This window comes from Gigantopelta aegis, chromosome 12 (assembly GCF_016097555.1).
Source record: "Gigantopelta aegis isolate Gae_Host chromosome 12, Gae_host_genome, whole genome shotgun sequence".
Lineage (NCBI taxonomy): Eukaryota > Metazoa > Mollusca > Gastropoda > Neomphalida > Peltospiridae > Gigantopelta > Gigantopelta aegis.
Window position 1 is genome coordinate 17,822,784 of NC_054710.1, and position 18,453 is coordinate 17,841,236.

The window sequence follows — 18,453 nt, forward strand, 5'->3', positions numbered from 1 at the left end:
CCATTTGAAAAAAAATTCTCACAGCTCCACCCATCTGAAAAGGCAATGCTGAGTGGAATTCTTTAAACAACACGTGGCCAGATGGTGTTTTGTGTTGTGATAAACCACACCCTTGTCTGGAGGCTGTACTCTGCAGTTTAAAGATGCACTTTCTACTTACCATGCATCCTTTAACATTGTCGTAAAGAAAAAAGACAGACATGTTTTATTTAACGACGCACTCAAGACATTTTATTTACGGTTATATGGCGTTAGACATATGGTTACGGACCACACAGATATTGAGAGAGGAAACCCGCTGTCACAACTTCATGGGCAACTCTTCCCAATTTGTCGTAAAGAGATAAAGAGCTAGCCTGTTGCACGGTTGGTCTGGGATCGATCCCAGGCAGTGTGTGGACCCATTGGGATATTTTTTATTCCACCTAATGCACAACAACTGGTATACATACATGTATGTATCAAAGGCAGTGGTATGTGCTATCCTGTTTTGTAAGCATGGACTGTGGAATCAGAAACCCATTTAATCTTTAGATGTACAGAAACATGTAGGTAGTATGGTTTCAGAAACTTAAAAAAAGAAGAAGTTTAGATAAAGAGGAAAATGGGATGTTGCATATAAAAGATCCCTTGCTACTAATGGAAAAATATAGCAAGTTTCCTTTAACTTTACTATTAAAAAACACAATTAATTTGGTTTACCTGCCTTCCTAGATGTATTTATAGCTTAGTATGAACACCCATACAAGTGTTGTTCGTCATCTGGTGGTGTTATAGGTGTTTGGTATATTTTCTTTCTCTTTTTTTTCTTCTTTTTTTTTTAAATTAAATTTTTTGTATTTTACTTTGACCATTGGGTGTTTTATTGTCGTAATTTTGTTAGCATCTTTTTGCACTGTGTATTTATTTATTTGTTAATTATTTTGATTATTCATTTCTTATGCATTTGCCTTTGACACCCAATAGCCGATATTAATTAATTCTCAATAGTGTTAATGCCTGATTCTGATAAAACACTGACATAACATGGGCTCAAATCAAACTAGAATATGTAGTAATATACATTAATAAAGTACAACTTTGAGAAGTATAGGTGGTGTTTTCAAGTGTTTTCAAAGACTCCACCGTGTTCTCAGACCTCAGATACTTTAATTCCCCATTCTCCATTTCAAACCCAGCAGTTCACATTCACTTGTGCCCACATGGCAGTTCTGATGTTCATAAAATGATCAGAATCTATGTATCTCTGCCCTGAAGAGGCATTCCCACGGTTACACTGCATGGATGGTCCATTGTTTATCGCTTCCTCCTATTAGATTTCTCTTAATAGTGCCAGTGTCTGTTTGGTGGTTGTGTTTGAACTATTGTGTAGGTACATGATTCTGTAATAGCAGTGAGGCTTATTCAGTGGCCCTGTTGTTCGGAGTATCCGAGTACCGAGTATACACATACATATACATGTATGTGATCTCACTCCAGCAAATGGGTCGTAATTTATGTGCTTGAATACTGCTTATGTCTGTGCTAAATTTACTTGCTGCAGTGTGAGTTGAGTAGCTATTGAAGTAAAAAAACAAGTGGTGTAGTAAATCTGCCAGGATCTATTAAAAGTGATTAGAGTGGTAAAATAAATACTGAAATGACACTCACTGGCGTAGACATGCCCCCTTGCTCTCCCACCCCCCACACTTTTCAGATATTTTGCTTTACATTTGCTTTATAATAGTGTAAAAGTGTGCACGCCCCCCCCCCCCACACACACACACACACCCACACACACTTTTTGGCACCTTCCTACACCAGTGAATGCATTGTATTTGAAATCCAGAATGAGCTCATACATTGTCTACATTTTCTCATTGCTGGTCATGCTAGCTTGCACATGTAGTTATTAAGGGGCCGATTAATAAATCAGTATGCTCTAGTGGTGTCGTTAAACAAAACAAACTATTATTACGGGGACGTTCACACTTAACAACATTTGAACATGGAACAAATAGTATTTGTTGTTGTTGTTTCCTTGTGTTTGCTTTTTTCCTCTTTTTTCTTTCTTTTTTCTCTTCGTGTTTGGGTTTTTCACACCTAAAAATGTACTTGGCTGTTCAGTGATCTGCAGCCCACATAGAACAGTTAGATTTGACATTGCTATCTTGATCTGTATTGCTATCTTGATCTGTATTACGTTATCTCCCACATAGAACAGTTACATTGCTATCCTGATCTGTATTATGTTACATAGAACAGTTAGATTTGACATTGCTATCTTGATCTGTATTACGTTATCTCCCACATTTAACAGTTAGATTTGACATTGCTATCTTCATCTGTATTACATTATCCCCCACATAGAACAGTCAGTTTATCTCCCACATAGAACAGTTAGATTTGACATTGCTATCCTCATCTGTATTACATTATCTCCCACATAGAACAGTCAGGTTCTCTCCCATATAAAACAGTTAGATTTGACATTGCTATCCTCATCTGTATTACATTATCTCCCACATAGAACAGTCAGGTTCTCTCCCATATAAAACAGTTAGATTTGACATTGCTATCCTCATCTGTATTACATTATCTCCCACATAGAACAGTCAGGTTCTCTCCCGTATAAAACAGTTAGATTTGACATTGCTATCCTCATCTGTATTACGTTATCTCCCACATAGAACAGTCAGGTTCTCTCCCATATAAAACAGTTAGATTTGACATTGCTATCCTCATCTGTATTACATTATCTCCCACATAGAACAGTCAGGTTCTCTCCCGTATAAAACAGTTAGTTCTCTCCCATACTTGCTATCCTCATCTGTATTACGTTATCTCCCACATAGAACAGTCAGGTTCTCTCCCATATAAAACAGTTAGATTTGACATTGCTATCCTCATCTGTATTACGTTATCTCCCACATAGAACAGTCAGGTTCTCTCCCATATAATTATAAAACAGTTAGATTTGACATTGCTATCCTCATCTGTATTACATTATCTCCCACATAGAACAGTCAGGTTCTCTCCCATATAAAACAGTTAGATTTGACATTGCTATCCTCATCTGTATTACATTATCTCCCACATAGAACAGTCAGGTTCTCTCCCATATAAAACAGTTAGATTTGACATTGCTATCCTCATCTGTATTACATTATCTCCCACATAGAACAGTCAGGTTCTCTCCCATATAAAACAGTTAGATTTGACATTGCTATCCTCATCTGTATTACATTATCTCCCACATAGAACAGTCAGGTTCTCTCCCATATAAAACAGTTAGATTTGACATTGCTATCCTCATCTGTATTACATTATCTCCCACATAGAACAGTCAGGTTCTCTCCCATATAAAACAGTTAGATTTGACATTGCTATCCTCATCTGTATTACATTATCTCCCACATAGAACAGTCAGGTTCTCTCCCATATAAAACAGTTAGATTTGACATTGCTATCCTCATCTGTATTACGTTATCTCCCACATAGAACAGTCAGGTTATCTCCCATATAAAACAGTTAGATTTGACATTGCTATCCTCATCTGTATTACGTTATCTCAAAGAGTATAGATCTGTGATGGTAGAGAGTTGTTTGTGATGGCCGTGCATTGGGTTTCATGTTGATTATTGATCTGTTCCGCCATCATCATCTCCCTGGCTGTTTGAAGTCTCTCCAATACGACACAACACGCTCTTCATTTTGTAAATTGCATTTCGTATTCCGGCGTGCACAAGTCTTGTGTTTGGGTCTGACATGCCGCGGGTTATTATTAGTTGTATTTCTCGTGTTAACCTACTAACGGTGTAGTGCTGACTGTTTGCTTTGATATGCTGCTCACTTAACATCAAGGATCTACATTCAGAAAACAAACAAAAAAACCTTGTCTGCTTGCCCTGGTTGGTTTTGGGTGTAAATTAAAAAATATAATGGTCGTTTATTCATGAATCTAATGAACATTGAGACATTTTCGTTTTAATTAAATGAATGTTATGTTCGTTACTTAAATATTGTTTCACTCTTTGCACAGAATCGTTCAAGCCAGTGCACCACGACTGGTATATCAAAGGCCGTGGTATGTACTACCCTGTCTGTGGGATGGTGCATATAAAAGATCCCTTACTGCTAATCGAAAAGAGTAGCCCATAAAGTGGCGATTGTGGGTTTACTCTCTCAATAGCTGTATGGTCCGTAACCATATGTCTGATGCCATATAACCATAAATAAAATGTTGAGTGTGTCGTTAAATAAAATATTTCCTCCTCCCTCCTCACTAGCCAGTTTGTGAGTAAATATAAAGGACTGCTTTGCACCCTTTCCAATGTTTTAGCAATCGCCTTGCCATCCGCTAACAGTATAAATTAAACTTCTAAGCAGTCACTTCCTAATGATACCAACTTGCTATTTAGCTTTACTACTTGCTGTATTTTATTTCACTCTGTTGTTTGTTATTTTTCACTTTCTGTGTGGTTGTTTTGGGTGGGTTTTTGGTTATAGTGATGTTTACCATTATACTGGCTGGTTACAAAGACATGAAATATTTACAGTTTGCTAACAATACAGAGTGCCTTTCTTAACCTCTTACCGGCCTCAGTGGCGTCGTGTTTAGGCCATCAGTCTACAGCTGGTAGGTACTGGGTTCGGATCCCAGTCGAGGCATGGGATTTTTAATCCAGATACCGACTCCGCAAGGCTCAGTGAGTAGGTGTAAACCACTTGTACCGACCAGTGATCCATAACTGGTCCAACAAAGGCCATGGTTGTGCTATCCTACCTGTGGGAAGCGCAAATAAAAGATCCCTTGCTGCCTGTCGTAAAAGAGTAGCCTATGTGGTGACATCGGGTTTCTTCTAAAAAAAAACCTGTCAGAATGACCATATGTTTGATGACCAATAGCCGATGATAAGATAAAAAAATCAATGTGCTCTGTGTAATGATGTTTTGCTTGTTTCAGATGCCCAGGAACTTGTGCTGGAGCCTGAAGGTCCAAGCTTTAAGAACAAGGTTGGAGCTACGTTTTCCGTGGAATGTCGAGCGGAGGGAATCGCCGCAGAGGAGGACCCCAACGTGCGCTGGTTCAACAAGGAGGACAACCACATCACCAACACACAGGGACGGTGAGTACAGTATGAGATCACCAACACACAGGGCGGTGAGTACAGTACGAGATCACCAACACACAGGGACGGTGAGTACAGTACAACCAGATCACCAACACACAGGGACGGTGAGTACAGTACCAGATCACCAACACACAGGGACGGTGAATACAGTACAACACGATCACCAACACACAGGGACGGTGAGTACAGTACAACCAGATCACCGACACACAGGGATGGTAAGTACAGTACAACCAGATTGATCACCAACACAGGGACGGTGAGTACAGTACAACCATATCACCAACACACAGGGACGGTGAGTACAGTACAACCAGATCACCAACACACAGGAACTGTGAGTACAGTACAACCAGATCACCAACACACAGGGACGGTGAGTACAGTACAACCAGATCATCAACACACAGGGATGGTGAGTACAGTACAACCAGATCACCAACACACAGGGACGGTGAGTACAGTACAACCAGATCACCAACACACAGGGACGGTGAGTACAGTACAACATGTAAAACTATTACCTGTACCAGCCAATTTGAAAAAATGTAGGTCAGTATAAATAAAACAGCAATATTGCCCATAGTGAAGTACTGTGTAAGTGTTTGTCACTTACAGGTATCGTCTCCGTCCGTCTGTATTTCTCGCTACAGCCAGTGCACCACGACTGATACATCAAAGTCTGTGGTATGTGATATCCCGTCTATGGGATGGTGCATATAAAAGATCCCTTGCTGCTAATAAAAAAGAGTAGCCCATGAAATGGCCACAGCGGGTTTCCTCTCTCAATATCTGTGTGGTCCTTGACCATACGTCTGACGCCATATAACCGTAAATAAAATGAGTTGAGTGTGTCATTAAATAAAACATTTCCTTCTTTCCTTCCGTCCGTCTGTCTGTCTGTCCATTCCATACATAGTTTTTCGGACTTCTTTTCACACTGCCTCAAGATATCGAGCTAAAATTTTGTGTATTGCCTTATGTACAGTTTGACCTTTATGGCGATTTACCTATTGTTGACAGAGTTATGGCCCTTGAACGTAGGAGATGTGTAAATATGTTGGACCCTGTTGGGGACATGTATTGCTTTAGCAGTGTGCATGTTGTTTTTTATTGTTATTAAGCTCAGGACAATTAAGTCAAAAACCGTCTTCAAGTATGACATTGTTTTCAGACTGCGTATCATGAAGATCGGGGCGACTGTGTCATTGTTCTTCGCGCCACTACAAGATGGAGACGAAGGTGAATATACGTGCAAGGCGACCATCAGTGGCAAGGAAGTCGTAAAGAACATCGACGTCTCCTTGTACCGTAAGTTCACACTGCTAACTGTTTTTAAAGGGTTTTTTGTTTTTTTGGTCACCATAGCACATTTAAAAAACGTAGATTTTTGTGTGTGGGTTTTTTTAAACTGCCCAGAGAGTAATCCACTGCAATGAAGTTGTAAAGAACATCGACATCTCCTTGTACCGTAAGTTCACACTGCTAAACGTTTTAAACGTTGTTGTTTTTTGTCACCATGGTACATTTAAAATCTGGATATTTGGTGTTCAGTGTGGATTGTTTTGTGTGTATGTGTGTGTGTGGGGTTGTTGTTTTTTAACTGCCCAGAGAATATTCAGCAGAAATGATGTCCTTGTACCATAAGTTCACACTAGAAAATGTTTTAAAAGGATTTTGTTTCATATGTCACCATGGCACATTTAAACTGGGTATTTGTTTTCTAACAGGGATTGTTTTTTTTGTGTGTGTGTTTTGTTGTTTTTTTCAACTGTATAAGAATAAGAAAACCCGCTGCTGATACATGTAGTACTTCTCCTGAAAAGCAACAAGGATCTTCTATATCAGTTTCATCATAGACAGGACAGTACATACCACATTTTTTTTACACATCAGTCTTGGAGCACTGGTTGGGATAAAGAAAAGCCAGTTTTATAAATGGAGATCAATCTTAGTCACACACCGGGCAAGCACTAAAAAATTGAGGGATGGAACATAACCCCGTGGTAAAGCATTCATCTGATGCACCGTCGGTCTGGGATCAATCCCCATCGGTGCACCCATTGTGCTAATTCACCGATAGTATGTTTTGAACTTTGAGTTATCAAATAGATCAGCTCGTTTGCAGTCAGTTCAACTTTTTTAACAATGCACTACAGTAATGTCCATACAAATAATGTCTATGAACAAAGTCCCGAATTACAAGGGTTCATAGTTTATAAACGAGACAGCAGTGTATTGTTTAGACTATTCGACATACGGCAGATTGGTGCACAGGACAGTGTGTGTGTAGCTTAATCGTTTGTAGGTTGGTACTGGGATCACATGTGCACAGGACAGTGTGTGTAGCTTAATCGTTTGTAGGTTGGTACTGGGATGACGTGCACAGGACAGTGTGTGTGTAGCTTAATCGTTTGTAGGTTGGTACTGGGATGACATGTGCACAGGACAGTGTGTGTGTAGCTTAATCGTTTGTAGGTTGGTACTGGGATCACTTGTGCACAGGACAGTGTGTGTGTAGCTTAATCGTTTGTAGGTTGGTACTGGGATCACTTGTGCACAGGACAGTGTGTGTGTAGCTTAATCGTTTGTAGGTTGGTACTGCAATCACATGTGCACAGGACAGTGTGTGTGTAGCTTAATCGTTTGTAGCTTAATTGGATATGTATATGGGGTGGGACATAGCCCAGTGGTAAAGCGCTCTGTGTAGGATTGATCCCAGTGAGTGGGACCATTGGGCTATTTCTTGTTCCAGCTAGTGTACTACAACTGGTATATCAACGGCTGTGGTATGTGCTGTCCTGTCTGTGGGATGGTGCATATAAAAGATGCCATGCTGCTAATGGAAAAATGTAGCAGGCTTCCTCACAAAGACTTTCAAAATTACCAAATGTTTGATATCCAATAGCCAATGATTAATAAATCAATGTGCTCTAGTGTTGTTGTTAAACAAAATAAACTTTTACTTTCAGCAGAATTTTAAGTTAAATGGTGCCAATCAGTGTGCTGGGGTGTCCTTAAATATTCCTTTCCTTTACATACAGCTGTATGCTGTATACTTTTTATTATACAGGTAGAATCAGTATCAGCTTTTCTAAAAATCAAATCACATTATTCACATTCCAGCAAGTAACCAATGTGCTGGGGTGTCTGAACATTCCTTTCCTTTACTTATATTTGCATTTTTTGTGTTTTGCAGGAGGAATCAGTATCAACTCACCTACCAACCAGCGGCCGAATATTTACACCAACGCACTGATAGAGTGCAACGCCACTGCAGATCCACAGCCAACCATCATGTGGTTGTTTGGAAATTACACTGAAGTTCCTCTAGGTAAACGCCTGTATTACATACCTGTTCAATGTTACTATAGTGATAAAGACATTTTCAAACCGTGTAATACATTTATTTTGTATTACACATATGTGCAATCTGGACCGGAACTTTTAAATGGGGAATTCCCTTTTTATTTTTACTGCATTTAGTGCCTTTTATTTATTGACGTCATATATGATTTACAAATTACATCACATCGTATTTGAAACATTACACAAGGCTGCTGCAGAGTCTGATTCTTAACGTTAAGTAAATCCGTGAAAGGAGTTTTGATCATAGATTTAACAAAGTGTTGTTATGACGTTAAATTAAAACCGTTTTTGTAAAACATAAAAAGAAGGTATGTAATAAATACAGAACTTCATACGTTGTTTTCGCTTCCTATTTATTGCACTTGTTTATTTTGAGAAAGAACATACCACTTAACCGCTACGTGGTCTCGTGGTATATATTCTTGCACAAAATAAACTCATGCAATAAATAGAAAACGAAAACAACGTATGTGAAGTTCTGTATATGTATCACATGACAAACCATGTTGACTCGGGCTTTCTTTACTACATACTTGACAGTCAATATTTTATTCAGTATATAGTTGTGATTTGGTTCGCACATTTCAGAGATTGTTACACAATTTTTAAACATTAAATTGTAGTTGTTAATAAAAAAATTATTTGATAATTGTCGCTGATCCAAATTTAAAAATAAAACATTGGTTAATATTTTTGTTTTTCAATTGCCACCTTATTAATTTTCTAAATTTACAACTTTTTTATTTGTTCCAATTTGATTTTCTAAATTTCATAATTTTAATGTGTAGATTTGCACCAAGACCCAGTATGATATTCTGTTCCATTTTCTTTTGATGATGCACATTTGTTCAATCTCTATTCCTTAAATTAATTTTTCAATACTGGCCTCAGTGGAATCATGATTAGGCCATCGGTCTACAGGCTGGTAGGTACTGGGTTCGGTTTCCAGTCGAGGCATGGGATTTTTAATCAAGATAACGACTCCACACCCTGAGTGAGTGCTCCGCAAGGCTCAATGGGTAGGTGTAAACCACTTGCACCGACCAGTGATCCATACTGGTTCAACAAAGGCCATGGTTTGTGCTATCCTGCCTGTGGGAAGCACAAATAAAAGATCCCTTGCTGCCTGTCATAAAAGAATAGCCTATGTGGCGACAGCAGGTTTCCTCTAAAAAACAGTATTAGAATGACCATATGTTTGACGTCCAATAGCCGATGATAAGATAAAAAATCAGTGTGCTCTAGTGGCGTCGTTAAATAAAACAAACTTTACTTTTTTTGTTCATTTTCTTTTGATGATGCACCATTGTTCAATCTCTATTCCTTCAATTAATTTTTCATTACATTGCCATTGTGATGGTAGGCAGGGAACACTTTGTTTTCAAAATCCTGATTAGCAATATTTCCTGTCAGTTGAAAATTGATTAGCAACTACTGTTTAATATTTTAAAATGGTGTAGCAATCTCTGAAACTTGCGTTGTGAATCGCGATGCGATACTTAACAAAATGTGTCTTGGTATTACACATCTGGAAGTGTTCAATTGTACCATGTATTAAAAAATGGTGAAGAAAAAAAACATGTTGTGATAGATCAAGGCAGTTCACACTGTCATTTGATATTTAGAACACTGGTTTCTTACAGCTTGATATGAAATATTACAATTTTAACTTTTTACTTCATTAAAAGGAAAATAAAAAAGGAAACAGTTTCAGAAATAATGGCCAGCTTTTATACAAAAGTGAGCCAGGAGTAATATTTATGAGATAATAACAGTAAAACCAGTAATAATAGTAACAAAATATTGTTTAATAAAACTGAATTTAAAGTTTTGTTTTAAAGTGGCTGATTTGCACTTGTTATGGTATATTAAAAACATGGTGAAATTTAATCAGTATTTTGTATTGTGGATGGCCATTTTATGCCAGTTAACACTAGTCTGAAAGGGCTGTGTATTCAAGACATATTGAAATTTAATCAGTATTTCATATTGTAGGTGGCCATTTTATGCCAATTAACACTAGTCTGAAAGGACTGTATTAAAAACATGGTGAAATTGAATCAGTATTTTGTATTGTAGATAGCCATTTTATGCCAATTAACACTAGTCTGAAAGGACTGTGTATTAAAAACATGGTGAAATTGAATCAGTATTTTGTATTGTAGATAGCCATTTTATGCCAATTAACACTAGTGTCAAAGGACTGTGTATTAAAAACATGGTGAAATTGAATCAGTATTTTGTATTGTAGATAGCCATTTTATGCCAATTAACACTAGTGTGAAAGGACTGTATTAAAAATATGGTGAAATTGAATCAGTATTTTGTATTGTAGATAGCCATTTTATGCCAATTAACACTAGTGTCAAAGGACTGTGTATTAAAAACATGGTGAAATTGAATCAGTATTTTGTATTGTAGATAGCCATTTTATGCCAATTAACACTAGTGTGAAAGGACTGTATTAAAAACATGGTGAAATTGAATCAGTATTTTGTATTGTAGATAGCCATTTTATGCCAATTCACACTAGTGTCAAAGGACTGTGTATTAAAAACATGGTGAAATTGAATCAGTATTTTGTATTGTGGATGGCCATTTTATGCCAATTAACACTAGTGTCAAAGGACTGTGTATTAAAAACATGGTGAAATTGAATCAGTATTTTGTATTGTAGATGGCCATTTTATGCCAATTCACACTAGTGTCAAAGGACTGTGTATTAAAAACATGGTGAAATTGAATCAGTATTTTGTAGTGTAGATAGCCATTTTATGCCAATTCACACTAGTGTCAAAGGACTGTGTATTAAAAACATGGTGAAATTGAATCAGTATTTTGTAGTGTAGATAGCCATTTTATGCCAATTCACACTAGTGTCAAAGGACTGTGTATTAAAAACATGGTGAAATTGAATCAGTATTTTGTAGTGTAGATAGCCATTTTATGCCAATTCACACTAGTGTCAAAGGACTGTGTATTAAAAACATGGTGAAATTGAATCAGTATTTTGTAGTGTAGATAGCCATTTTATGCCAATTCACACTAGTGTCAAAGGACTGTATTAAAAACATGGTGAAATTGAATCAGTATTTTGTAGTGTAGATAGCCATTTTATGCCAATTCACACTAGTGTCAAAGGACTGTGTATTAAAAACATGGTGAAATTGAATCAGTATTTTGTATTGTGGATGGCCATTTTATGCCAATTCACACTAGTGTGAAAGGACTGTGTATTAAAAACATGGTGAAATTGAATCAGTATTTTGTATTGTGGATGGCCATTTTATGCTAGTTAACACTAGTGTGAAAGGACTGTATTAAAAACGTGGCTTATTCTTCACTCTTTCAAGACTGTTATCTTTGACGTGAGATTGCCCAGATTGAATATATTTTAAGATATGAAACTTTTTACTGGTACATGAATCGATTGTTTTTGTTGTTTCACTGGTGTTTCAGAACAGTCTGCATCCTTTATCTGTGTCATAAATTCACAATTACTGTTGAACTTCAAAACTGTATTCGTTATATAGCTGGTGAACAAACCAGGCAAGTTGTCATTTTGTTTTGGTTTACTTTCCTTGTGTGGATAAAAACCCAAACCGATTTTCACTGTACATACTAAACTACTTGTTATTATAACAGATTGTTCTGAAGCAATAATATTCCCATAAGAAGAGATAACTGGAGTAGGTAGTACTAAACCGAATAAATTTGAGCTGGGTCAAAGTTCATGGTGCACTCAACTTTTAATAGAGCAGTTAATAAAAATACAAGTAGCCGCCATCTGGTTCCTAGGTGGAAAAGCTAATGTAGAGGACTCAAAAATATATGTAATTTTATTTCATCAAGTAACTCTGTGTCAAGTAGCCTTGTGTTTAAAACATGTATGAGGTACCTGTACACACAAAGTACAACAATTTTGTGCGGAACTATGATAGTCATGGACGCTACCCATTATCTCTGAAATGAACAGATTGACCCCAAAATATTTCTGATTCACTTTAAGGGTGAGGGATGGTAGTATTTACATATGTGGTGTTTATGTTGATTGATACCCTGCAGGTAGCAGTTTTAGCCACATGTTACTATGGGATTTGATTTGGTGGTATACACCCTGTAAATGCTAGCAGTATGAATTGTATTCTAATGCATGGGCCGTCTACAGCTGATAATGTGTGAGGTGAAGCTGGCCGTCCAGAGCCGATATTGTTTGAAACAGTTACTAAATGTTTCCTTTTGTAGGTGGCCGGTTTGTACCAGTGAATACTGGTTTGAAGGGCCTGCGTATCAAGAACATCACAGCAGGAGACAATGGGAAATACATCTGTCTGGTGCGCGTCAAGTCGATGGGACAGACTGAGGAACACAAGATTACCGTCAAAGTCCGAAGTGAGTTGTAGTCTAGGGCTCCAAATTTGCATGAAAATTTGAATCGGATTCGCATCGGGATTCGCATGTGTTAAAAGTCTGAATCTAATAATCAGTTTGGGGTGGGATGTAGCCTAGTGGTAAAGCGCACGCCTAATGGGCGATCGGTCTAGAATCATCTACGTTGGTGGGCCCATTGGACTATTTCTCATTCCAGCCAGTGCACCACGACTGATATGTCAAAGGCCGTGGTATGTCCCATCCTGTCTGGGATGGTGCATACAAAAAAATCCCTTGCTAATAATGAAAAAATGTAGCGGGTTTCCTCTCTATGACTGTGTCAAAAATGACCATATGTTTGACATCCAATAGCCGATGATTATTAAATCAATGTGCTCTAGTGGTGTCATTAAAGAAAACAAACATTTAGCTAATAATCAGTTTGTAAAATGTTAACAAAATAACAGAAATAATAGTAAAAGAATTGTCTGGTTCTTGAGCTTCAGTCTAAACTGTCTTCAGAACCATTATGTACATGTAGTCTTTGAATTGTAGTGTAGTGCTTTTACCGGCCTCAGTGGTGTCGTGGTTAGGCCATCGGTCTACAGGCTGGTAGGTACTGGGTTCGGATCCCAGTCGAGGCATGGGATTTTTAATCCAGATACCGACTCCAAACCCGGAGTGAGTGCTCCACAAGGCTCAGTGGGTAGGTGTAAACCACTTGCACCGACCAGTGATCCATAACTGGTTCAACAAAGGCCATGGTTTGTGCTATCCTGCCTGTGGGAAGCGCAAATAAAAGATCCCTTGCTGCCTGTCGTAAAAGAGTAGCCTATGTGGCGACAGCGGGTTTCCTCTAAAAAATAAAAAAAAACAGTGTCAGAATGACCATATGTTTGACGTCCAATAGCCGATGATAATATTAAAAATCAGTGTGCTCTAGTGGCGTCATTAAATAAAACAATCTTTATTTGTAGTGCTTTATCAACACTAGTCTGGCCTGATGTCAGTCAGCTATGGTTGAACTATTTCTAGGAACCAAAACAAAAAGGAAAGTGGATACCCAATTTTTTATTTGTTCTCTGATGGGTGGGATTTAGCTCAGTCGGTTGAGTGCTCGCTTGCGGTGCTTGTCACATGATTGAACTACCTCGGTGTATCCATTCAACTGATTGACTTTTTTCTAGTTCCAACCGGTGCACGACAATTGGTCAAAAGTTGTGGTATGTGCTTTCCTGTCTGTGGGAAAGTGCATAAATTAAATTAATTAAATTAAATAAGACATTTCCTTCATTCAGCTGTTACTAGATATTATGTTTGTTTATTGGGTTGTTTTTGTTGTTTTTTCCCAGTTCCACCTAGTATGGTGAAAGGACCAACTATTTCCGATGCTATCGCTGGTCAGCGCTTCCAAATGACCTGTGAAGCAACTGGGGACCCCAAGCCAAAGTTCCATTTCTTCAAGGTAAACACTGTCTAAATATTGAAACACTAAAAACATTACACTAGAAATTAGTTACTGTAAATGATAAAAGATAATCAAATAATTGAAATTAGTTACTGTGAATCGTGAAATATAATCATTTGATGGAAATTAGTTACTGTAAATGATAAAAGATAATCAAATAATTGAAATTATTACTGTGAATCATGAAATATAATCGTTTGATGGAAATTAGTTACTGTACATGATAAAAGATAATCAAATAATTGAAATTATTACTGTGAATCATGAAATATAATAGTTTGATGGAAATTAGTTACTGTACATGGTGAAATGTTATAATCATTTGATGGAAAATAGTTACTGTAAATGGTGAAATGTTAAAATCATTTGATGGAAATTAGTTACTGTAAATGGTGAAATGTTATAATCATTTGATGGAAATTAGTTACTGTAAATGGTGAAATATTATAATAGTTTGATGGAAATTAGTTACTGTAAATGGTGAAATGTTATAATCATTTGATGGAAATTAGTTACTGTACATGGATCTCTCACTTTCCACAATTACTGTACTCGGAAGGCTGGAATTTCCATATTTGAACGCATAAAATTCAGCATTGTTTCCGGGAAGCAAGTCCATGAACACCATAATCTGGTAACAGGTTACGATCCTTCAGTCTGGCACATTTCCACTTCTCGCTCCAGCCAGTGCACCACGACTGGTACATCAAAGGTCGTGGTATGTGCTGTCTTGTCTATGGGATGGTGCATATCCTTCTTTCCTTCACATTTCCCTCTTAGGCCTCGCACGGACAATGGCCACCCCACTTTTAAATGCAATCCTCAGACCCTGAATTATTTAATTCATATTGGTTACTATAAATCATGAAATATTAGGTTTATGTTACTGAAATTGATTACTGTAATTTTCAGTTCACAGCTTTGGCATCAGAATTATCAAACTAATTATCTTTAAAAATTTAATTATTACTGTTCGATTAATGTGATATATATTATATATATATATATTATATAACAACCAAAAAACCCAAAACAATTCTCTTAAAATAAACATGTTCTTAGCAAGAAACCCAAGGGAGATAACTGTATACTCCTACCATTACATTTGACTCTACATACTTTAACGGTTACTACTTCCTTTTCATTCATTCAAAACTGTTCTGGTGCAAAGAACATATTCTTAAATGTTTAAGAGAGGCAAGAATGTAAAAAGTCATGTGTTCATTTTGTTGATTGACATGACTATGTAAAACGTCATGTGTTCATTTTGTTGATTAACAGGACTATGTAAAAAGTCATGTATTCATTTTGTTGATTGACAGGACCATGTAAAAAGTCATGTATTCATTTTGATTGACAGGACCATGTAAAGCTCCGAGATGGGCCGCAGTACAAGATTGACGACACGAACGGAGTTCTCACCATTGAGGAGCTGAAGGACAGTCATGAGGGTCTCTACGTCTGTATGGCGTACAATAAGGGCGGCAACGCATCGGCCGACATCAACGTCGATGTCATAGGTATTGTACAGGGTGCTTTTTCATATATTAAGAGGGCAGGGGGGGCGTAGACGAGCGGTAAAGTGATCGCTTGATGCACGGGCGGTTTGGGACACATTGCTTATTGTTTGTTAGTCCCTAACAGATTTGGCAATAATGTTTTGCTCATAAAACTTTCCATAGTCCGTCCCATATTCTATATAAAAAAAAAAAATTGTAACTAACTTTAGTTTGGTTCGAGTTAAGAAGAATAGTAAACTATTTTTGTGTGCAATTTAGAAATCAATCGGCTTAGAAATAAATAACTTGTATGAAAAAAGCGTTCCCTGTGGAACGGACTATAGATTTACAGTATTCTGTTGTGGTATGGAATAAATGTGGAAGTTTTATGTTCATTCATTCATTCATTCATTCATTCACTCATTCACTCATTCACTCATTCACTCATTCACTCACTGTAGAGCAGCTTGGACCAGAACAGAGATGACCATGCTTTGACAGTTTTGACTGTTTTTCAGTTCCACCTACAATTGAGGAAGTGAAGAACGTTTCCAAACCCGCAGGGGAAGCCGCTGCCATGATTTGCATTTCCCGGGGGGACCCTGTCCCTGCCATGAGCTGGAAGATCTATGGTACGAATGTGCCGCTCGCAGGAGGGGAGGTAAGTCTGCTAGAATACTAGCTTCATTAGGTTTGTACTTTCTCACTTTAGATCACTTTCATTGTAGCACAACTGGTTTTTTGTCTATCTGCCAGAGGGTAAAACGGGTATGGCGCAATGCCCAAATTTAATTTTTATGTTGACCTTTTGACAAAATTAACGACTCTTTATCATTACTGTACAGTTTTCTTAACCCAAACCCTAAACCTAACCCATTTTCTTTCTAGGGGAAGCAAATATTTAGTTTTCTACCTTAGCCTTCCCTTCCCATTATCTTACCTGCCTTTCAAAAAAATCCAATTGTTGTAGATGTTGATGGTTCCAGACATTTAATTCTGTGGAATTCGTTGCCGCAACATAACATGTTTGTTTCCATTTTGTGTGTGTCCAGGGCAGTTCGTTCACCATCGAGACGTCCGAGGTTCCCGAGGGCCGCATCACGAAGAAGACGTACAGCCTGAAGTTTGCATCGCTAGCGCCGGAGGACACCAACAACTACACGTGCACCGCCATGAACACCGGCGGCAGTCAGCAGAGAACAGGCTCGCTCATCGTCGAGTGTACGTCAACCTTTATTATAGTACTAATGCCATTTGTCTTGTACCTTATAGCACATACCCGTTCAATCTTATCATAGTACTAACACCATTTGTCTTGTAGAAGTTGTTTAAAACTAATCTAACGAGTTGAATTCAGCAGAGAACAGTAGCTCTCATCGTAGAGTTTTAGTCCACCTTGTAGCACTTACCCATTCAATTGTATTAAAGAACTAATACCATTTGTCTTGTACCTTGTAGCACTTACCCATTCAATCGTATTAAAGAACTAATACCATTTGTCTTGTACAAGTTTTTAAAACTAATCTTAACGTGTTGAATTCATCAGAGAACAGGCACGCTTATTGTAGAGTGTATGTCAACAATATAGCACATACCCGTTCATTCTTATTATAGTACTAATACCATTTTCTAAAACTTGTCTAACGAGTGGAATATTGAGTGCCTTCAATAGACTCTGGGTTGTTTTTTCTCTATCGAAAACCTCCTAACTTGTACATCAATGGCCATTCCGGAAAAGTGCATACAAAAGATTCATTGTGGTACAAGTAGTTTATATGGGAACAGCAGGTTTCCTCTTTCGTGCTGAAATAACATTTGGTTTAACTTAGATAGTAAATAGCTTTTGTTTAAGATGTGCTAAGGTGATATTAAACAACATGCTATTCCTTTCATCTCTCACTAGCTAGACAAAATGATTAAATTAGCATATGTTACACGAAATTAGCATATGTTACACACTAAATGGCGTAATTTAAATGTTCTGTAACTGTTCTCTGTCACTGTCTAAACCAAGAATTGAAATAAGCATATGTCACACACTAAGCAGCGTAATTAAATGTTCTGTAATTGTTCTGTTGTTATCTAAACTAAGAATTGAAATAAGCATATGTTATGCACTAATAAACAACGTAATTAAAAATGTCGCTATTTAAACCAAGAATTGATATAAGTGTAATTAAAATGTTCTGTAACTGTTGTCTTGTCACGAATTGAAATAAGCATATAAACCCCAGATAGCCATAGTTTCCAATTCCATTAAACATGAACTACTTTCCTTACAGTCAAACCCCACTTCACAAACACCCCGTACAGCGAGACGTTCGGCTGGGCGAACCACGTGACGGAGATCAAGTGTGTGGCCGATGGCGCACCGGAGCCCACCATTTCCTGGTCTCACAACGGACAGGTGCTTGACTCGAAGTTCGTCAACGACACGTACTCTCAGTCGATCGAGCGGGGAGTAAGGCAGCTCAGAAGCACACTGACGGTAAGTAGGTGCTTGACTCGAAGTTCGTCAACGACACATACTCAGTCAATCGAGGGGGGAGTAAGGCAGCTCAGAAGCACACTGACGGTAAGTAGGTGCTTGACTCGAAGTTCGTCAACAACACGTACTCTCAGTTGATCGAGT

General features: G+C 37.8%; 1 protein-coding gene across 8 annotated transcripts in view; it reads left to right on the forward strand.

The window, feature by feature from the left end:
- Window positions 1-18,453, forward strand: part of LOC121385766 (fasciclin-2-like) — a 131,576-nt gene that overhangs the window by 42,986 nt on the left and 70,137 nt on the right. For all 8 annotated transcript variants that reach the window (XM_041516537.1, XM_041516540.1, XM_041516538.1 and 5 more), the window contains exons 2-10: window positions 4,946-5,108; window positions 6,289-6,425; window positions 8,314-8,448; window positions 12,729-12,875; window positions 14,207-14,319; window positions 15,683-15,842; window positions 16,340-16,482; window positions 16,874-17,042; window positions 18,104-18,309. In XM_041516537.1, coding sequence (XP_041372471.1) covers window positions 4,946-5,108; window positions 6,289-6,425; window positions 8,314-8,448; window positions 12,729-12,875; window positions 14,207-14,319; window positions 15,683-15,842; window positions 16,340-16,482; window positions 16,874-17,042; window positions 18,104-18,309 — 1,373 coding nt within the window. The remainder of the gene's footprint in view (window positions 1-4,945; window positions 5,109-6,288; window positions 6,426-8,313; window positions 8,449-12,728; window positions 12,876-14,206; window positions 14,320-15,682; window positions 15,843-16,339; window positions 16,483-16,873; window positions 17,043-18,103; window positions 18,310-18,453) is intronic.